The sequence below is a fragment of the Sprattus sprattus genome (genome assembly GCF_963457725.1).
Source record: "Sprattus sprattus genome assembly, chromosome: 16".
In the NCBI taxonomy this organism is placed as follows: domain Eukaryota; kingdom Metazoa; phylum Chordata; class Actinopteri; order Clupeiformes; family Clupeidae; genus Sprattus; species Sprattus sprattus.
Window position 1 is genome coordinate 8,637,963 of NC_137914.1, and position 22,500 is coordinate 8,660,462.

At 45.3% G+C, this 22,500-nt stretch overlaps 1 protein-coding gene across 1 annotated transcript in view; it reads left to right on the forward strand.

Annotated features, from left to right (window-relative positions):
• Positions 1-21,027, forward strand: part of LOC308377775 (TBC1 domain family member 22B-like) — a gene marked incomplete at its 5' end in the record, with an annotated part of 29,807 nt that extends 8,780 nt beyond the window's left edge. Inside the window, 5 exons of the mRNA XM_080854511.1 lie at positions 5,831-5,937; positions 7,556-7,631; positions 12,699-12,826; positions 18,846-18,941; positions 20,652-21,027. Coding sequence (XP_080710637.1) covers positions 5,831-5,937; positions 7,556-7,631; positions 12,699-12,826; positions 18,846-18,941; positions 20,652-20,780 — 536 coding nt within the window. The 3' untranslated portion in view covers positions 20,781-21,027. The remainder of the gene's footprint in view (positions 1-5,830; positions 5,938-7,555; positions 7,632-12,698; positions 12,827-18,845; positions 18,942-20,651) is intronic.
• Positions 21,028-22,500: the final 1,473 nt, after the last annotated feature.

The window sequence follows — 22,500 nt, forward strand, 5'->3', positions numbered from 1 at the left end:
TGTGAGAATGTGTGGGTAGTGGTTATATGAGCATTTAGAGACAAGTATATGTGTTTACGTTCATGTTTGTTGTGCGTGTTCAAGTGTGGGTGTGTGGTGTGTTTGCCTTCATCTGTATAGGGCAATCAAATCAGTGATGTTATGAAAGAGTGGTGTATGTGTGTATATGTGTGCAGCCTCCCATTGACATTGAATGAGGGAGAAAGTGTGTGCGTTTGCATGTTGGTGCACCCGTGTGTGTGTGTGTGTGTGTGAGAGAGAGAGTGTGATTATATGTATGGATGTGTGAGGATGTATAAGGGCCAATCACTCAGGTTGAATGGGGCTCCATTGATCCCAGGGATTTAGCTGTTTACGGAGGGTTGTGATGGCGCAGCAATGAGGACCTCACCCGCTGATCGATGGGCCCCAGCATCCATGATCACGGCCCCACAGAGACACCAGCACTGGGGCATTTACCATCGCCACCACCACTCACCGATAATATGCACAGAGACACCAGCACTGGGGCATTTACCATCGCCACCACCACTCACCGATAATATGCACAGAGACACCAGCACTGGGACATTTACCATCGCCACCACCGCTCACCGCGAGACTATAGCACCTCCACCTCTTCCACGCAATCATGACCACCCAACACCTCGCTATCCCTTACCACCCATCATACCTCCCCAACCAAATATAATTTTATTATGTCTCTTATGTAAACTATAATTATATAGAGAGATAAGTCCCTCTACCTGGCTCTTGGGGGTAAGAAAATATAGCAATATTACATTTTAGTTTATTGACACCATGTATTTGGATATTTATAGAGCAGTTCTATAGATGAAGGTCATATTGTTGGATGTCAGTGGATGTGCATATCCCATGTCTGTGGATGTTCATTGAGCAGGGCTGTGGGTATTTATAAATGTTTGTAGAGCAAAGCTATGAATGTTTCAAAGGTCACCTCTGTGGATGTTAAAAGGTCATACCTCTGGATGTTTATTAATCATATCTGTGAGTGTTTATAGGTCAGGCCTGTGGATGTTTATACAGTCTGGTCTATGGATGTTGATGGAGCTTGTCTCTGGATGTTTGTAGGTCATGTCTCTGGGTATTTATAGATTGCGTCTGTGGTTGTTCGCTCTTCTCAAACATTAGCTGAAGGCATTAGCTCCTACAGCCAGTATGCTGTAAACCGCAATGCCTCCAGGTGTTTCTAGAGTATTTGGACGGTTATTTACGGTTGTTTGTGGATTGACATGTATAGACCACACATGCCGTTGACATATGGTTGTTAATAAAGCTAATTTGTAGATGCTTAAAAGTTAACTCTGTTCTTAGAAGTTCATGTCTGGCAGGCATTAGCTGAAGGCATTAGCTTCCACTGCTAACAGGATGCAGACAAAACCCGTTTTTGTTTTGTGTGTATCAACTCCAGCTGAGGTGTGTGTGTGTGTGTGTGTGTGTGTGTGTGTGTTTTTTTTTCCTTTTGCTTTTATTTGTTGTTCTAATAATTGGCACAGACCTGGCTGTTGCATTTATTTATGAGTGGCTTGGTGCCAGAACACCTCCCCAGTCTTCACTACCTGAGTGTGAGCTGGAGTTGATTCGTAGAGGGAATGTCCAATTCTGTCTTACCCCTCGCTGTGATGGGCTGGACTCTTTTTTTTCCACTCTGTTTTTAGTCCTATATGCTTCGGTTCCTCTCAATCCTCTTTCTCCCGCTCTCTCTCTCTCTCTCTTTCTCTCTCTCCCTCTCTCTATCCTTTTTCTCTATATCCCAATTCCCTCTCTGACTTCTGCCTGCTCTTTTTCAGTTTTTCTCCCTCCATCTTCTCTCCGTTCACCCCCCCCCCCTCCTCTATCCCTCCCTTCATCCCCTCCTCCTCCTCCTTCCCTCAGTTTCTCCCTCAATCTGTTTCTGCACGCCTGAGTGGCTATCATGGCCTCCAAATCTTTGTTCTTTTTCTCCTTAGAGAGATCAACAGAAAGAGAGCGACCAAATAAGTGAGGGAGTGAGTGAGAAAGAAAGAGAGAAAAAAAGGGTAAAGAAAGTGAGAAAGAGGCAGGAGAGGAGAGTGAGGGTGAAGGTGAAGAAAGGAGGGAGAGAGAGAGCAGTAGACACAGGAAGAGAAGAAGGAGGAGGAGGAGTGAGTGTGGCAGAGGGAGAAGGAGGGAGGGAAGAAGGAGAGGAGTCATTGGCGATCTTGGGCCAGTTCGATATCAAAGCAGGGCCGCAGGGCTGCAGGCTCTGTAGTCACCGTGGCCTTTGGTGTGAAGCAGAGCTATTGATGAGCAGAGGATCTGTGAAGTGCAGTGGCCAGGAGTTCTCTCCCAAAGGCCACATCAACTCACTTAGCCCCTCTAGGGCCGTGTTTGTGAGTTTGTGGGTGTGTGTGTGTGTGTGTGTGTGTGTGTGTGTGTGTGTGTGTCTTTGTTTGTTTGGTTGTTTGTGGGTGTGTGTTTGTGATTGTGAGTGTGTGAGTTCTCTTCCAAAGGCCACATCAACTCACTTAGCCCCTCTAGGGCCGTGTTTGTGTGTTTGTGAGTTTGTGGGTGTGTGTGTGTGTCTTTGTTTGTTTGTTTGTGTGTTTGTGTTTGTGGGTGTGTGTTTGATTGTGTGGGTGTGTCTGTGTGTGTGTGTGTGTGTGTGTCTTTGTGTGTGTGTCTTTGTTTGTTTGTTTGGTTGTTTGTGGGTGTGTCTGTGTGTGCCTGTGAGTGTGTGAGTTCTCTTCCAAAGGCCACATCAACTCACTTAGCCCCTCTAGGGCCGTGTTTGTGTGTTTGTGATTGTGTGTGTGTGTGTATGTGTCTTTGTTTGTTTGTTTGTTTGTGGGTGTGTGTTTGTGGGTGTGTGTTTGTGTGTGTGTGTGTGTGTGTGTGTGTCTTTGTTTGTTTGTTTGTTTGTGGGTGTGTCTGTGTGTGCCTGTGAGTGTGTGGTGTGTGTCTCTCGAACCCCACAATGCCATGCCCTGCATGTCCTCTCTTCCGCTCCTGCTTCTAATGGATGTTAGGACATCTGTAAATAATCCCTGAAATACACTCTCCTCAACAACAATTTTATTTATGCATTAAAAGACTAGAACTTGCGGGTAAACATGACTGCACCCTTTCAAAACGTACCACCCCCAAACCCCCCCCAGCTTATTTTGGGCTTGAGCAGTTTAGCCCAGGGTCTGTTTATACTAAGCGTTAAAAAAGAAGGGTGAACCTGCTGGCCTTGTGTGTGATGGCGGAGCGTAACCAGCGAGCGTTTGGCCCTGACAATGTGGAGCCCCCGTGCAGGCTCGGCCCCCGCAGGAGTGTGGAGAGGGGCCGCTTTATGCCCGCAAACAGGATTTTCTCCCCCGGCCGGCGAGAGGCTTTTTATAGCGGCTTTTCCACCGAACGGTATTAAACCGTGTCCCTGGCTCTGCACTGTGCACAGGGCTCGAGAGTGGAGTGGAATATTCTCCCGACTAAACGCTAAATTGAAGTAAAACAGGGTTGTTGTTGTTGTTGTTGTTGTTGTTTGTTTTTTTTATTTAAAAGAGGAAAACTACTCACTGCAGCAAAACCTGAGCATTTGCTTAGCACACAGTGTTGGGTTAGGGTTGGAGTACAGCCTCACATGCTAAAATATTTTACCTGTTTCCTTGGTGATTGCCTTTTTTTTTTATTATCTGTTGATGTTGGAACTTCTCTCTCCATGTGCCCTCCATCTCAGAGCCCAGCACCTATACTGCTGCACATCAAAGCAGGGAGAGGAGGAGAGAGCGAGAGAGAGAGAGAGCAAAAAATAAAACAGCTCACGATGCTGCAATGCAGAGGCTGACCACTTCTATCCTCAGACCTAGAGGCTGAAACGCAAGAAACTCACTCACTCACTCACTCACTCACTCACTCACTCACTCACTCACTCACTCTCCCTTGCTCTTCTTCCATCGTTTTTTTTCCTGAGCTTACTGGCTGCCGTTTGACTTCTACTTTTGCAGGGCTCACTCTCCTTCACCCCTCTCCACACTTCTCCCCAGTCTGTCCTCTTTTTTTTTCTCCTCCTGTCAAGACCCAGCCTTACTGGCAAGCTTCCAACCCCAGAGAGGCATCTCTCTTACTCCGTTTACTCCCCCTCTCTCTCCATCACTCACTCCCCTCTGTTCCTCCTCTCCCTCCCCCTTCCTCTCCCCCAATTCTCCCTTTCTCTCCTTCCGTTACTCTCTGTCTTGTCTCTCTTTCGCTCTCTGTCTGTCCATCTCTCTCGCTCTCTATCTATCGATCCACTTCTCTCTCTCTTTCTGTCTGTCCTGTGTGGGATGTGTACCACATGTGGATATTGGCCTGTTTTACTAGGGGTTAATCCCTGACCTTCCCCTGGCCTAACCTTTATTCAACTCTATCGGCAGTTAGGCATTATTGCCCCTCACAACAAGCCTCTTAGTCGTCACTGGATCATATTCTTTACCACTGAAGCACTGTACTGTTCTTGTGCGTGTGTGTGTGTCCATTTGTGTGTGGCGTACATATTGCCATCTGTGGGTTAGTTAGAATGGGAGTGTTGGAGCGTGGGGTGTATTTAAATGTGCAAGCCTGTGATGGTGTTTGTATCGGTGTGAGTTGTTTTTGTCTGTGAGGATGTATTTGTATGTCTTTTCTTCCGTGTGGGTTTATGTGTGTGTACGTGCGTGTCTGTATGTGTGTGTGTGTACCGGTGTACGTGCTTGCTTGTGTGCATATACACTTAAAGAATATTAGAGTTGATAAAAAATGTGCACACATTGGTGTGTGTGTTAATGCAGGAGTGTGTGTGTGTGTGTGTGTGTGTGTGTGTGTGTGTGTGTGTGTGTGTGTGTGTGTGTGTGTGTGTGTGTGTGTGTGTGCATCAACCCACAGAGCTCCCATAACTGCTCATCTCTGCAGCTTAATTTTTGTATGAGAGCAGTTTAACTCTGCTGTTTAGAGAGCGTCTAAAGGTCATGGCCACAAGGGAAAGCCCGGTAGAGGGAGTGAGAATAAAAACGACTGAGCGAGAGAAAGAAAGAGGGAGGGAGAGAGAGAGAGAGAGCGAGAGAGTGGGGAAACTAAATGAGAGAGGGAGAGCAGGGGGGGGGAGACATGATAAATCCTGCAAATAAAGGCCCCGCCACGGTGTTTAATGATCTCATGGCCTTCTATTGTGTATGCGCGCTGGGAGAGCACAGTACCCCCGAGTGTCCTTTCTGTCTGCTGGAGAAGGAGCCGCAGGAACACAGCCACTGCCACCGCCGCGGCTAGCTACGGGGCAGTCTATGTGTCTCCGATTGGGGGTGTCCGATTTGTCCAACTGTATACTATCTCTAGCTTCTGAGCATTTCCATCTCTATTATATCTGTCTCTCTGTATGTCAGGTTCTTCATTAGCCGAGTCAGAATCTGCATACATATCTATAGATATCTGTGTCTATACACGTCAATCTGTTCTGTATCTGTGGATCTGCAGCTATCTGTATCCATACACCAACAATGCGACGCAATCTATGTCGATATAGATCTACATTGGAATGCGTTTTTTTCAAAACTGAAACACATAAAAGAGGAATTAAAAGGAAGCCTGGTTCTGATCTGTTTGTCTGCTTATCTCTGCCCCTCAGATGGGATTGTGACTCACACACTGCCCTTGTTTTCTTTTCTTTTGTTTGTGTGTGTGTGTGTGTGTGTGTGTGTCTGTGTGTGTCTGTGTGTGTGTGTGTGTCTGTGTGTGTCTGTGTGTGTGTCTGTGTGTGTGTGTGTGTGTGTGTGTGTGTGTGTGTGTGTGTGTCTGTGTCTGTGTGTGTGTGTCTGTGTGTGTGTGTGATGCTTTGCTGTTTTTGTTGTGTCTTCAGAGGAGGATGTGGAAAATTTTGAGATGTCTGGCCTGTCGCTGGACACTCAACGGAATATCGAAGCAGACAGCTTCTGGTGCATGAGCAAGCTTCTGGACGGCATACAGGTGAGCGTGTCTGTCTGTTTGTCTGTCTTTGTGTTTGTCTGTGTGTGTCTGTGTGTGTCTGTGTGTGTCTGTCTGTTTTTTGTGTGTGTGTCTGTCTTTGGGGCATGTGTGGGTGTCTTTTCGCATGCATGTGTACCCGTGTGTGTATGCCCCCTCCTCTTTTTCTCTCGCTCTCTCCCAGAGATCCTCCAGGCTTTTCCAGGCCTGGCCCACGCTGCTGGTATCTCTGGCTGGGCTTACACAACTCCCCATTGTCAGAAGTTATTGTCCAGAACAGTGAGACGCTGCTCAACCGTAGATTACAGAGCAGACAGCTTTTATACAGCCACCCCCTCTTCCGGGGAGCCTGGCTCAGCCCTGGACCAGTAGCCAGCCAAAGCGGCCAAGAAGCCCCCGGAAAGGGATAGAGGGCTTGGGCCACGCTAGCTTTACGGTGGGGGTTGGGGGTAGAGTTGACCAGGGCACCGCCAGTGTTTTTTTTTTTTCGGTGGGACCGTATAGCCCTAGTAGTTAGCGGACGTCATCGGGAGGTGCCAAGCACCGAAGGTCACCTGGGACATGTGGCTGGCACGCACACACACTCCCCACACAAGCGCGGAAAATAAATTGCCGCCCTGGCCAAGTAAACAGCAACAACTTGCCAAAAACTGACCTGCAGCTTGAGGGATGGAGATGGAGTGATGGGAGTGTTATAGGAAGTAGTAGGGGGGAGAGAGAGAGAACAGAGAGAGTAAAGAGAGAGCCAGAGAAGAGTGTTCTGCCAGCATCAGTCTCTCAGTAGTTGCACTGACTCTCATTAGCTTGCTCCCCCTGTAAGTTCTGGAGTGGATTAAAAAGAATAATTAGAATGATTAGAATGATTCCATGATCTGAAGAGGCACCCGGGCTATATTTGGGAATGACACCATTTATCATGATGCAACACTTTGGCCTTTATGCCATCAGATTGCGTTGCCACTTTGAACAGGTTGTGCTCGTGTGTGTGGCCCGTACACTCACCCACCCACACACACACACACACAGTCACACACACACACACACAAACACAAACTCACTCTCAACATGCAGTGGCTCACAAAGACGCACACAAAGACACATACAGAAGAGCTCTAGCATATACACCCACCCACATAAACCCAAAGCTCCACACCTTCAGCCTTGCTTGCAGTCATGAATTACAATGCCAGTTTTTATTGAGGCCCATATTCCAGACAGTGTAATCTCTGAGCCCCACCGCACCGCCTGTGTGCTTGGCTGGGTATTTGGATGCAGCTCCTGCAGCCCAATATACAGGCTATCAGTGAAGATTATTATGAGGAGGTGCACAAATTGATTGAAATGCATGATGTCCATGAGAGAACTGCGTATTATCTTGTGTAGCTGTCTTTTCATACGTGTCTTTTTTTTCCCGTCCTCTTTCTCTCTACCCTTCTTTCCCTTGGTCGCATACGCCATCCTTTTTTCTCTATGTATTCCCCCCACTTTTGTATTACTCCCATTCTTTTGTCTCCTTATAACTCATCTCTCTCTCTCTCTCACCCTTTCACCCGCTCTCCCAACCCTTCTCTCTCTCTCTCTGCCGCTCTCTCTCTCTCTGAATCTTTCCCCTTCCCCGCAGGATAACTACACGTTCGCACAGCCTGGCATTCAGATCAAAGTGAAGGCCCTGGAGGAGCTGGTCAGCAGAATCGATGGTGAGATTCACTGCCAATCCTCCATTTTCTCTGCTTTTTTTTTTCTGTTCTTTTCAAGCGAATAGAAAGAAATCCAGATGCATTTAACTAGCAGGCTCTCTGACTGAAGAGGCTCATTGATTGCATGCTCTCTATCTCTTCTCAACGGGTAGTGTTTCTTTTTTGCAAGTGTAGCGTTAAGGTGGGAGTGTTAGTGTTGGGGTGCTAAAAGTGGTCGTGCATAAGTAAAAACCCCATGTGCATACCAGGAGTTTAGAAACTTTTAATTCAATACTATGATAAAGGTATAAACCAAACATTACTGTCTTTATTTGTATTGTGTTCTACTTTCTCTTGAAATCAACAGTATGATGTTGTGTCGTCCCAAGATTAAAAACACAGAGAACTTTAGGATAAAGCACATTCTGTTCACCATGTTGTGGGTACAAGCTCAAATTGGTCTGAGATATTGAGAGCTCTGCAGCAGAAATTCCTTCACCATTTCTCTACTTGAGTCAAGAATTAGAAACTATACCAAATATCCATAATTTCCTCTAAAGTTACACAGTAGCTGGTATAAAAATATACATCGTTTGAATGAGTTCAGCTCATGGAACCTCAGACATTTAGACTGTAATAGCCAGATGCACTGATGATATAAACGTAAAGCCCATTATGCGTTTTTTTTTAAGCGCATAATGGGCCCTATTGTAATCATTCAGTGCACCTGTTATACCTCTGAATTACTTAGAAATAACCACAGAGTCAGTCATAAATTACTTCGTCAAGCTCAATGCTCTTTACTTTTTCAACACCCGTCAATCAGGGAAAGAAACTCGCGATTTTCACCTGAACCAAAAACATTCCTAGTCAAAAGCAATCGATCCTCAGATCATGGACCAAGGCAAAACAACTAGACAACCGAAACATTGCATTGGCTTATACAAATTAAATAACAAAGGCACATTAAATCAAAAACCACTTAAGCATTATCAAATATCTGAATGTAACATGTAACACACCTGTGGCAAATGTCTTCATGTAAGTTAAAAGGGTGTATTAAGAAGGCCATTACATATTTTTGGTCATATATTTATGCCACCCTGCACTTAGCATAAAGAACACGAATCTCTCAGTCAAGTCCTTTTTTACGCGCCTCCAGTTACGAATATTCCAGTTATGTGAATTCTCCTCTACTTACTCCGATCACGCCCACAACACTTGACTTCAGAATGAAGGCGGGCTCCTGAAAAAGACATGATTTTTTTTAGATAGAGGCAGACGGAGCCATAATCTCATTTATTTGGGCTGTCACGAAAAAAAAAGGAAGACGGATTTTCTCATTAAACTTGTGAATGTCATTAAAATCCATGGAAAACACTAAAATGGCATTCAGTAAAGCACATACCTCTGCCAAGGGCCAAATGCCGTATCTCAACGTAAGTAAGCGAAAGGGAAACTAAATTTGTGCAGGCGCCCGTGTCTGACAATGTTAGCGAAATAGAAACTAAATTCATGCTGGCCCCCCTTGAGTCGGATCTTCTCCAAAATATAATGAGTTCTTCTTTGGCCCATGCTACCTTTCCACCAAGTTTCATGAAAATCGGGCCAGTTTTTGTGTAGTCCTGTTAACAGAGAAACCAACCAAACAACCAACGAACAGGGGTGAAAACATAACCTCCTTGGTGGAGGTCATAAATAAGACTTACACACTAAGTCTCAAACACTTTACTTACAGCCTCAAATGAAAACATTTGTATCGCGTGATCAGATAATTAAATTAACCAAATTACTTATTTGGCGAGGAGGCCTATTTATAAAGATGTGTTTGAGGTGTTGAGTTTCATGATTAAAATGCTCACCATTGAGGGGACGAAATGCTTGTTTCAATGTCTCATGAATTATTCAGGTTGTGTAGCTTGTTATTAAACACTCAATAGTAATCAAGTAATCAAACACCTTTGCCACCGATGATTATACATAACTTAAAAATATCAGGTATGGTATAAACGGGTATGGTGCACATATCTTAAAGCATGTGAGGCAGATGTAAGGATTCCTATAACTAATGTATGTATCTTATAAGGAAATAGACAGTAGCCTCACATAACATGCAACTCATTTCTTTACTTCTCTACCATTAAGAGGCTTTACACTGACCTAGTTGTGTTGTTCTAAGTACAGTTTTAACAAAGACAGGACACAACTCCAACAATCCTCTGAAATGAACCAGAGATAGAACACTCAATATTTGGATGAGGACCAAATTTGGATGGTTACTGTGGCTTGGAAGTGTAGTGGATGATGACCTCACGCTCAAGTCTGAATTTCTGGATGCGTCAGTTAGCTCTAGCATATCCAAACAAGGTCGGAACACTTGTAGCCGCCTTCTTTGTATATGATGCTCTTGGTTAGACCTGGCCATACAATTTGATTGGATTAAAGCATTCTACTTCACTATCTGAGAACTCTGGCATTTTGCTGACTTATTTATGGTTTAGCTGTCAATCACTTGAAAGAACTGCTTTGAATACAGGAACTTGGATAGTTTGAAAAACATCAAATTGGAATTATGTTTTTGGATTTGTTTGCATTGCCTTGATTTTACCTGTCAAAACTGCACTGCAAAAGCTGGTTCTTTTAGTGAGGAGATCGTTATGACCTTCAGTTTCTTCCACATATCCCTGAGCCCTCATCCATTCCTCTGAAGTCTCTCCAGTGGAAGGTCTCCATTCTTCCACTCTCTCAGATCTCTCCCTTCACCACCCTCCCCCTCTTTCTCTCCCCCTCTTTCTCTCTTTGTCTCTCTCTCTCTCATTCTCTCTTTAATTCTCTCTCTCTCTCTCTCCCTTCCCCTCCAACTGTCCATCCACCTCACCCCTGGCCCTCTGTGATTTAGCACCTGGCTATTACGGCTGCTGTTTATGGAGTTTGGCGTAATCATTTGCTGAGGGGCCACGGACGGCACGGCCATAAAGTGGGCCGCAGTGTGAGGCTCCGTCTTCAGGCCATCAATCAGCCGCCACCTCGAAACAAACGGCCTCCTTCCACGCTCCGCCGGGATGGGGGATGGGATTGGGAGGGGGGGTGGTGGTAGTGTCGGTGGTGGTGGTGTTGTTGCGATTGATTTTTCCATAACTCTCAACGATTAGGGTGTGAAGGAGAGAAAAAGTGAGTGAGGGAGAGAGGGTGTAAGTGGAGTGGTGACTGGCTTAGATGGAGGTCGAGGTGGGGTAGAGGGAGGGACACAGATTCTCGGGTGATTTTGTGAAAATAAGCTTGCATGCAGAAGGTGCCCCCCCCCCCCCCACCCCCCACCAGTGTATGATACAGTCTCTCTAAAGCATCGCCGCTAGTAAATGCCCTGTGCCTGAAATGGAGGTTATCCGTGGAGAGCGTTAACAGTGTAAAAAGAATATTCCGGACGCTCGGCCTCCTCTGGAACTCCCCCGCGGCCAGGCGATTGCTGCTCATACAGGCGGACGCTCTCCATGCGAAATGCCCTTATCATCCCGTCAGACCCGGCTGCAGTCGCTTTTTCAGGCCTCTAAGGCTTTCGTCTGGAACAGTCAAAGGCTTTTATCAATACCCATCAAGAGTCCAGTCAATAGGCATGCATTCTAAAAAGCTATCTTATTTGTGCCGTCAACAAAGGCACAATATAAAAAGAGAGAGATTTCAAAGATTCCCCCTCCCCCCCCCCCCCCCTGTAAAAATCTATTCAGCCACCCTAAACAGCCCAGCGAAGCTTGACTCATTTTCTCTTGTCTGTGTCCTTACCATTTAGTTCAATTCGACTCGATTATTGACCTGCCCTAAGCACACTATAAGCAGAATTAAACAGGTGATCCAAATGAGCAGCAGGTCTTTCCTCTCACATGCTAATGTTAGCTACGGTGCAGGGGGGGGGGGGGGCAGCTTGGAGCCTTGTTCTCCTTCGCAATGACATCCTAGAGAGATGAGATGGACTAAGCTTTCGGGCTGGGGTTCTGAAAATGGGCTTAGTATTTAAGAGATTATTCTGGAATTCTGTCTTGTTGGGGAAAAAAAGATCCCCCCCAATTTTTGGGAAAAACTGCAAAAAAAGGTAATACGTCTTAATCCGTAGCTCTCCACAGTCTCTTCTTTAAGTCAAAAATAACTCACCGAACACTTAAACGAACACCGTTAAAGTAACAGGTTATTTATCATTTTTATCCTCCCAAATGTAATTCATGTGAAATTTGGTTGAAAAGGTTAAGTGTACAAAACATTGTTTCTGAGTGACCTTCTGAATCTATCATGGTTTTTGTGAAGAGCATTGTATTAACTTGTAACGTGTAAGTTATAAATTAGGAAACATGAACCCTTAAATTCCTCCATTTTCAGGGTGATATGTTCTAGTGTCTTCTTTTGTGTGTCAGCCAATAACATCTTGGCACTACTGTAGCGATGCTAAAGTCATTGGTTTAAAACTGTCATCAGTCCATATCCCTCGTCCGGGATATTTTTTATTTTTGTAGGGTATGTTTACATTTGATTTAAATTTAACCTTTTTTTTACTACATTCCTTTTACTTACATGATATTATTGCTGAGGTCTTCTAGAATATATAATCAGATATTCCAATTGTTTTTAGTGAAGGGAAATGCACAAAAACATCAAGGCATGTCAGACAACTTAGAAAAGTCTAAAAGAGTCCCAGGGAGCCCAAAAACTGAGAAGATGTCTGCCTGCATTGCACTGTAAATCAGTGCAGACAAGCGTTTGTTTGAGCTCAGGGCTTTGGGTGCTACACAGGCAACCAAAAGGTTGCAGGTGTCAGATTCTGGATTGGCACACAGGATAATTTGGTTTGTGTCTAGTGTGATGCCCTTGAGTTAAGGAAAAAAACACAGATGTAGGCCCTTTGACCTTATCTACCTCGAGCTTTAGGTTGTTTCAGATTGTTTTCCTGTCTTTCTATCTGCTAGCCACATCTCTCTCTCTCTCTCTCACACACACTCTTGAGGACCACTACAAAAAGAGAGAGGCTGGTTTTTAAAACCGACCTAGCCGGGGTACCTAACAAGCCAAATGAATGTCTCTCCTCTGTTGGCTCTTGCACAGAGGACATCCACAACCATTTCCAGAAGTGCGAGGTGGAGTACCTGCAGTTTGCCTTCCGCTGGATGAACAACCTCCTGATGAGGGAGCTGCCACTGCGCTGCACCATACGCCTGTGGGACACGTACCAGGTACTGTTTGTGTGTGTGTGAGTGTGTGTTCGTGTTCATGTGGGTTTGTGTGTGTGTGTTCATGTGGGTTTGTGTGTGTGTGTGTGTGGTGTGTGTTCGTGTCTTCGTGTGTTCGTGTGTAGGGGGTGACAGGGCTGCTTACAGCAGCCGTTTAGGAGAACCCACTCCAGGGGATCTGCCCTGCAGCTGAATTGAGTTGCTAGAGTAATTGAACACACCTGGGTCTGATGCACATTTGCCCTCCTGGAGGGTGCCACGAGCTAAATCAGATGTGGTTGATTAAGGGTTGCAGCCTTAGATGTCGTCCACACGACAACAGAGTTGTAGTTTCAAAATGATCTGTTAATTATTAACGAGAGGACATCCATGTTCCCACGCAAACACAACAACTGCTTGCCGGCTCGTTTAGAATCTAATTTCTAGCTAGCCTATGCTGCAGGGTATCTTAGACTGTAGCCGGGGTAGATCTTGTTAGGAACCCTATTTTGGTGTTAGGTATGATGTTGTTGTATCTTATCTCAAATATCATCATCATCAGTCGCATATGCGGGAATGCTATATTATGAGATGGGTTTCCATCCAACTCATGCATATTTTAAGTGCATTCATGTAAATGTGGCTGAAGAAACTGCGAGTCTTTGCGCATTTTCTTCCACGTTGTTATGCAAATTAAAAATGGACACTCTCCCAATCAGTCGTGAACAGCTGTGGGATCAAAATGTACGGTTGTCAGAGCAACTTTAAAGGGAAACGCCTAATAAAATTGCAACAATCACGAATTTATGCGAATAAACCCATTTCCATCAACCTTAGTTGCAATACACCCTATGCGAATCGGAAGTTAATCCACGCAATTTCGACTTAGAAGATTGAATGCGAATTTCAATAGTTTCCATTCAGGATGTCCTATTTGAATGGTCAAAATTTGCATTTAAAAGTTGGATGGAAACCCAGCTAGTGATGACACCTGACTGAATATTTGCAGGAAGGTACTGTGTAAGAAAGCATTTCTATCTTGATATCTGTACTTTTGTATGTAATGCATATGTTGCTTGTAGCTGCTGTGAACTTTTCCATATTACAGGTCATTATGTATTTGGAGAGCTCTGTACTCATAAAACGTTTCATGAGATGTTCATAATGAATCACACAAGCCTATTGAACTAATACACTGTGCATTGTACCAGCCACATTGTACCACCATGTACCAGCCTTATCTGCAGAAGAATTTGATAATACTGTACTGTTGGGGCTACATTTACACTGCAGACAGCACAAGGCTTTGCCAACAACCAAATAGCACCACCCATAAAAGACTGGGGAAGTCGGTTTCATTATGTAATTTGAAATAACAGGATCGATAGGGCAGTCAATGATGGCGATTCTGCAGCATGAAGCCTCAGAAAATGGAGTGGTTGTTTTCTTTTTCTGTTTTTTCTTGTTGTATTCTTGGCTCTGTTCACACAGGGAAGAAGAGTCTGTGGACACAAGCCAAGGCAATGTGTTGTTGTTTCTTTTATCTTCTCGGTGTTTGTTTCTTTTTCATTATTCAAACGGAACCAGGCGAAGAAAGAAATAACTCTAAATAACTATGTTTTTTTCTTTGCCGCTTTTTTCACCAAGCGTCGTCTGCGGGAATGTTCCACTCAGAACATGATTGTCTGGGACCGCTACGAGGATGATACAATAGAATGGTGTCCAGCCACATGTGTGGATGTGCACTCGTATACAACCACCCTCTGGGTGTGTGTGTGTGTGTCTGTGTCTGTGTGTGTGTGTGTGTGTGTGTGTGTGTGTGTGTGCTAGTCTCTCCATAGCCTGTAAATATGGGTGACTGCATCACCTCTGCTGCACTCATGTACAAAGACATAATTTCAGCCGACAGAGCAGGAGGTGTGTGTAACCGCACTCGTCTCTCTTCCCTCGCTTCCCCATGTCTGCTCTGTCTGTCCCTCTCTGCTCTCCTTAACTCTCACCTCTCATCATCTCTCAACACCCTCCAAGTATTTACAGTAAGGCCTTTCTGTTCCTTTGCTTTTCCCATTCCTCCCTCCCCCCCCTTCTTTCTCCCCCCCCCATCTTTTATCCTTAAGCACTCTTCTTCTCCACTCCCTCCATTCACCCGCCTCCCCCACCAACACCAGCCTCCATCTTCCCTCTTTGCCTTGAGGTCACTCTGAGGCCAGCCAGACAGGCCAGCAATGGCCCACCTTGTTTTTCAGCTGAAAGGGCCGCATGAATGAAGCGCCTGAGACCGGGCGAGAAGAGAAAAGAGCAACTGTTCCTCCGAGCTTAATGGGTGTCGTGCCGCCACACTCCTGACCTCCCCTCCACGCCACCTTTTGTGCGAGCAGACATCACCTTCATTATGTCACAGCCTGAGCTTAATATCAACACAGACGTCCCTTTTTCACAGGCGCCCCAGATGAATGGCTTTGTTTTAGCGGCCCGTGGAGAGAGCAGAGGCAAGAGTGGAATAACTTTTGTCTTGTAATGGTTTGTTCTTGGGAAAGGATGCTCCACTGTGTATTCAGCAAATACGCCCCCCATTTGATCCATGCACTTATGCAGATTTGGCACGCAAAGCTTATCCATATGAAATATTTAAATTGGGGAGTCATACCTCTTTATGTCATTAAGGAATTGATCGTTTATTATTCATGGAAGAGCTGAAATTTTGTATTTTTTTTCTTCCCTCTGCCTCCCCGACTTGCATTTATAAAGCGGATCATATCTAGTCCAGACTTCCTCTGGCAGTCCATCTTCTCCTTTTCAAGGTGCATTAAGCCCAAAGCACAAAAGCCTGGCCCTGAAGATCAATTAGTCTTTCCACAAAGCAGCCCAGACAGAGAAGCAGATGAGAGGGGTTTGGGAGACAAAGAGAAAAGTCATGTTAATGTCTAACTGGAGCGATAAAACGGCCACGTCTTACTTCCAGTCCATTAGTGCAAGCAGGCAGGCAACCTTCCCCAAGTCCCTATACCCCCCCCCCCCCCCCCCCCCCCTCCATCCTCCCATCTTTGCATGACAGGAATGAACACGGCAAATGAATTAGCAGACACATGTGCTGACTCGCTTCAACAAAAGGGATAGAAGGGAGAAGAAGGAAAAAAGGAAGCGAGTTTCACACAGGAGTCCTGTGTCTTTCAGAAACTCACCCCATATTCCTCACGTTCCCTATCCTCACACAGGAGTCCTGTGTCTTTCAGTAACTCACCCCATATTCCTCACGTTCCCTATACTCACACAGAAGTCCTGTGTCTTTCAGAAACTCACCCCATATTCCTCACGTTCCCTATACTCACACAGGAGTCCTGTTTCTTTCAGTAACTCACCCCATATTCCTCACGTTCCCTATCCTCACACAGAAGTCCTGTGTCTTTCAGTAACTCACCCCATATTCCTCACGTTCCCTATACTCACACAGAAGTCCTGTTTCTTTCAGTAACTCACCCCATATTCCTCACGTTCCCTGTACTCACACAGAAGTCCTGTTTCTTTCAGTAACTCACCCCATATTCCTCACGTTCCCTATCCTCACACAGAAGTCCTGTGTCTTTCAGTAACTCACCCCATATTCCTCACGTTCCTTATCCTCACACAGGAGTCCTGTGTCTTTCAGTAACTCACCCCATATTCCTCACGTTCCCTGTACTCACACAGGAGTCCTGTGTCTTTCAGAAACTCACCCCATATTCCTCACGTTCCCTATCCTCACACAGAAGTCCCTATCCTCACAGGACTCCTGTCTCTTTCAGAAACTCGCCACATCTTTCTTATGTTGCGTATCCTCAAGCAGGGTCCTTTCTCTCTCAGTAACTCACCCCATCTTCCACATGTTCCCTATCCTCTGCCGCCTCCGCCTTCCTCCTTCTCCTCTCTCTCTCTCCTCCCTCTCTCCTTCCCTCCCTCCCACTCACTCGCGTGTTTCTTCCCTTCTCTCTCGATCACACTCTCCTTCTACTTCTCTCTGTCCCACCTTGGGTTTGTCTTCCCTGTCCCCTCTTGCGAGGGCTGTGTTCGACATAGATTTCACACATAGCTTCCAGGGGGACAAACAACACATAACACTTGAGGAAAAAAAAACAAGCCTATTTATAGCACGCTGCTTCTGATGAAATTCTCCTCCTAGGAGGCGCAGGCAAAAATACACCAGGAGGCTGAATACAGGAAAAGTGAACTCTCTCTCGAAGGAAGTACACTTCATGTGTTGTGCAGACTGAACATAAAAGGGTATGCGAGGCATACAGGAAGTCATTTACCAGCTAGTCCTGTCAGAAAATACAATGCATGTGCTTTCTTTGTGCTTTCATGCAAGTTTGCTCTCTGTGATTCCAGTCACCTGTAATTTGCTAGATCACGCAGTACCTTTTGTTCCGGAAGGTGAACCTTTGTCATCAAGTTTCTGAACAGTTCCGTAGTGAAGTGTATATTGTTTCCACTATCCGTTTTGATGTCTTTTTTCTTCTTTAATCTTACATCTAGATTACTGTTGGCCATAAGGACTGCCCACATGTAGCCGGATATTGACAGTGATGAGGGTAAAGACAGAGAGATGTTTTACTCCGGATTAAATCAATGGCCGTGGCCTCCGCAACACCTGCAAACAAAGTAGAAACAAATCAACAAACAGCAAAATTATTGTGGTTGTCCAGTCCGTCTCAAGGTGAAAAATCTAGTGCATAAAGAACTTTAGTATATATCAAATAATCTATATTTCCTTGTTAAAGGGATACTAGGACACATTTACAACAAAAAAAATATCTGAGTTATTTGAATACAAAAAGAACAGTAGGCTTTTTAATTATCTCTGCTCTTAAAACCATTTTTAATAATTATGTAATAAACTGATTCATAACACGGCTTGGTTCTAGAACATCAATTAACGTGTTTTTATATATTTGCACACCTATGAACTGGTTTCAGTTTTTTTTACCATATAACAACTAGCATATCAACTATGAACTGTTGCATTGTGACAGTTACAAATGATTGGACCAAGGAAGTACAGAGAGCAACAACACGTTGCATGTGTCTTCAATAGCTTTCAGTAGCAGTACACTACATTTTGGCTGAGGACCATCGTCATTTTACAAAGCTAATGCTCAACAGAATGCTGGAATATGCTTGCTTGGCAACGAGAGGTACTAATGACTGGGCTTTGGCTTAGCAACCATTTATGTAGAACTAGAAACGGCAGTTTGTCCAGCAAAAAAAAAAGACTCAGTGTGTGGTGGAATGAAGTAGTTGTAATAGTAGTCAGTTTTAGTGATGAAAGTGTGAAAATGATGTCCACAAATGACCATTAATGCCAGTGGGGCAACCACAGGATCAGCAGGATAATGGACTCCGCAGCATTCAGGGGGCTAAAAATAATTAACTTCAAAGTGGCCGCATTACCACCATGAATTATCTTCTGGTACCCGAGCACCATGTCGTCCATTATCCCTGACTTAAACTGTATAAAGAGTTTAAATGGTCTGAACACCTCCATTATAAAGTAGTAGTAAGTTCTAAAACATTTGTATTTGGGCTGCATTTTGTAATACTTTTCTATTTGCTCACGCGCTCCTAACTACATTTTCCAGTTCGCCTACATCTGTATTTAGTCAGAAATGTGAGTGAAACGCTCCCCTGCCAGGATACTTTTCCAGCATTGACATATCATTCAATACAATTACAGTGCCTCAGTCAAATGTGCCTGGCTTTGCTTGATTCAAGGAAGGGGGAAAAAAATCAACAATTTTCTCTTACTTAAAACATCTTGCGTCATGATTTTTGGTAGTTGAGACTGTAATGGGAGAATAGCATCAGTATACCCTTCTCTGAGCATAGCGTGAAGTGGTCAGATTTCCTTTTTTTATAGCGAAGCCAGAAGCCTAGAACAAGCTATGTTGGTGGTTGCTGAAGTGGAGAGTATAACGTGTGCGGCGCTAAGTTTGGTCAGGCCCATCTGACAAGTTTGTATGCTTTGTGTGTGTGTGTGTGTGTGTGTGTGTGTGTGTGTGTGTGTTTGCAGGCCGAGTCAGAGGGATTCTCTCATTTTCACCTGTACGTCTGTGCTGCCTTCCTCATCAAGTGGCGCAAAGAAATCCTCTCCATGCTAGACTTCCAGGTATGACTCTACCTTGTTAGTGTGTGTGTGTGTGTGTGTGTGTGTGTGTGTGTGTGTGTGTGTGTGTGTGTGTGTGTATGTGTGTGAGAGAGAGTGTGTGTGTGTGTGTCTCTCTCTCTCTGTGATGGTGTGCATACGGCTTAATGTAAGCGACCCTTTTCGGTTGTTTTTGAATGGCAGTATGTGTGCACATCTAGTGTGGGTGTGTGTGTGTGTGTGTGTGCGAGACGGGGAGAGAGAATATTTGAATGCACCATGGTCCCGTCAGACACTTTGTTGCAATTGGAATAATTGGCCCTACAGTTGAACGGGCTCAGAGTAACCAAATTTCACAGCCCACTGCTTCTCCACACCTCAGTGGGTACAAAATGAGAAATTTCTGTTCTTCGCCTCGCCTGCGCTCCCCTCTCTTTCATGGTGTTTTACTCCATTCCCTCGCTTCTGCTGTGCTCTTGGCCTGACCCTCAGGGTGCGCTTAGAGTGTGTCGGACATGTGTGCACGTGTGGCCGTACGCGTGTGTCTGTACGCCTGTGTGTGTGCGCCCGTGTGTGCGCCCGTGTGTGTGTGTGTGTGTGTGTGTGTGTGTGTGTGTGTGTGTGTGTGTGTGTGTGCGTGTGCACCCGTGTGTGTGTGTGTGTGTGTGTGTGTGTGTGTAGAGGTCTGAATGAATATTAAAGACACACACACACACACACACACACACACACACACACACACACACACATCCTTTCAAGCATGTCACCACTCAAGAATCCCCTGTGTTTGCCATGTCACTCTCTCTGTTGTTACACCTCGTTTTATTCAAGGATTTAAATTATTTTGGAGAAAACTGGAGCAGGTAATTACCATGAGTCCCGCACACTACATTCTTGGGGGCAGAAGCAGTCATTTCAAAAGAACACAAACTTCCCACTTCATATATTCCACCATCCAACACACCAACCCTCAGCTGCCTGTTCACATCTCTCCCCAGGTCATTTCACAGCTGAAGCTGGAGAAGAGTTGCCATCACGTTAGAGTTAGCGTTAGCACCCTCATCAGGTCTTAGCCGAGATGATTAGGGCAATGGGCTGTACAAACAGCACTAAAGTACCCCTTTCCGAGATGCATCATTGCGTCCGGTTTTACCATCGTTGAGAGAGATGATGCACGATTTAAGTTACTAATGTAATGTTAGCGCCTCACTATTGCTTGATTGGCCTACACTACATATTGACTTAATAAGGGGCTAATTGAATTTGAACAAAGAGATTATATTCAGAGAGCAATAGTAAGATCTGATTAGCAAATAAGATCATTAAGATTAGGCTGTCTCATTAACAGATATCTTGTAGATCTCAGTGGAGAATGAATATGCACCAGTGCAGAGGAAAAAAGGGGTGTTTTTGACATCCTCATGTCTTTAATGATGTCCCAGGAGATGACAAGGCTGTATTAATTTGAAAAAGCTCCTTGCAACTGTGCTCATTCCATAGTCCCCCCCCCCCCCCCCCCAATTACACAACATTGGTGGGCTACGCTTGAGCGTGCATGTTTCCCTTACACGTGACTCGACTCCAGCCAGAAAAACAACAACAACGGCCATCCCAGAAATATCACATTCTATTGTTTCAGAGGGATAAAAGAGCCGTCTGTGTGCTTATATGAACTCTAAAATCGATCTGCAAAAAAAGTCAAACCTCCTTTTTTTTATAAATCTCTCTTTTCAGGGTCTCCTCATGCTTCTCCAGAACCTACCTACAATCCACTGGGGCAACGAGGAAGTGGGTCTGCTCCTGGCCGAAGCCTACAGACTCAAGTACATGTTTGCGGACGCCCCCAATCACTACCGGAGATAAGTCCCCTAGACGGTGGCACAATGGCATGGACCTGGAAGCTTGAAGTTTTTTTTATTTTGACTGACAAACCCTTAGAATTGACTGATGTGTTAGCAAACTAGAGATGGTACGGGTGAAAAGGGGGCATAGGGGGGTACCTCAACACTCCCGTCAGCTCTACTATCTTCCCCCTCCCCCCTTACCTGCCGTAGATGTGCCCCTGTGAGTTTAATGCAGCTGAATCTGCCATGTCAACGTCAGGAGAGCAGTGCAGTGCGGAGACGAGGGCAGAGTGTTCTCTCTGTCGATACTCCCTCCCCCGACCCCACCCCGCCCCCCACCGCGACGACGACCAACGGCCACCGACCAACAGCGACGTGTGTGAATGAAGGTGCAAAGGCCGTCGGGCCGGCAGCAAGCATCCCCCCCAGCAGCAGTATTGACTTTCTTCACGGGGCGGATGAATGACCCCACGCGGGAGGGGTTAGCAAGCGATCGTCGGAGTGAAGACGACAGCGTGAGGCGATTGTGCCTTGGTACCGCGACAGGATTTGATCATAGCGTTTCTCAGTGTGCCCTGTGCTCTTTTCTGCTGCCATGGTCATTACCATGGCCGCTCTGTGTTCTCGTGATGAATGCTCTGAGCCCCGTGTGTTGAACACCAATCTCAGCCACGTCATGTGCTCGCGGGGCTCGTGTTCCTGAAAGTCAGCAGAGGAGGCACTGTTGCTATAGAGGCCCTCTGGGTAGGAGAGAACTATACAGAACTGTTGGACCAATCAGAAGGGCTTTAAGGGTGCCCTTAGTTTTGTTGTTGTTGTTGTTTTTAGTTGTTGTTGGTGTTTTTTTGTTTGTTTGTTTGTTTGTTTCCTCCAGAAACAAAACCCAACTTTGGTTTTGTTTTTTAATCAATCAGACTGTGAACATGTGAACAATCACTGTTTTGAATCACGGCATTAATGCATAGAGATGTTATGCAACAACATGCACAAGTCTCATCTACTATTGGGGTGTTAGCCGCAAGAGTGAGTGGCACTTTTCTTACTCTGCCAATCTGTGGTAGCAATGGAAGAAGATGGGCTCAGTGTGGAACGAAGAAGACTGAGATGAAGTCGTTTGCTACTGATTTCACTGATATTGAACTGGTTTATGAATAGAGCCTGGGTGGTGAAGACGGTACTGGGCGTATTTCTTCCCCATAGTCCTAGATTAATGCACTCTCACCGACTCATTGACGAAGTTGGTTCAAAAGTGTTAATCTCGTTCACCACATGCCAGTTATTGAGACCTTGCTTTTTGTACTTCAACCTGCATGGTAGACCGGGTCGGAATGAAGGGAGTATTGCATACTTCGGACGGAAAATTGCCAGTAGTCTTACCTGTTTTGAGAAAAAACATAGGCTGCTCTAGTCCGTCTACTCACTGCCTTTTGTGTTGCCTTAGCAGTTTTCCTTTGGCATTGTGTCACTACTGTAATTGGAGGTTTGACCCCGTGCAGACCCTGCGAGCCCTGGAGCAGAATGGGTACGGCTGACAGAGACAACCACGGGTACGCATTGATTGTTTCACGGGGCATTCAGAATGTGTTGTTTTTCTCATTTTAAGTTGATGAAATGTAACAATGTACGAGAATCCTTTTTTGAAGAAAAAGGGCTGAATTTTGCAAAGTAGAGCAAACAAGGCATGCCCAGTTATAAAGCTTTGATTGGCTGGGAAAACAGACTGCCTCAACTTTTGATTT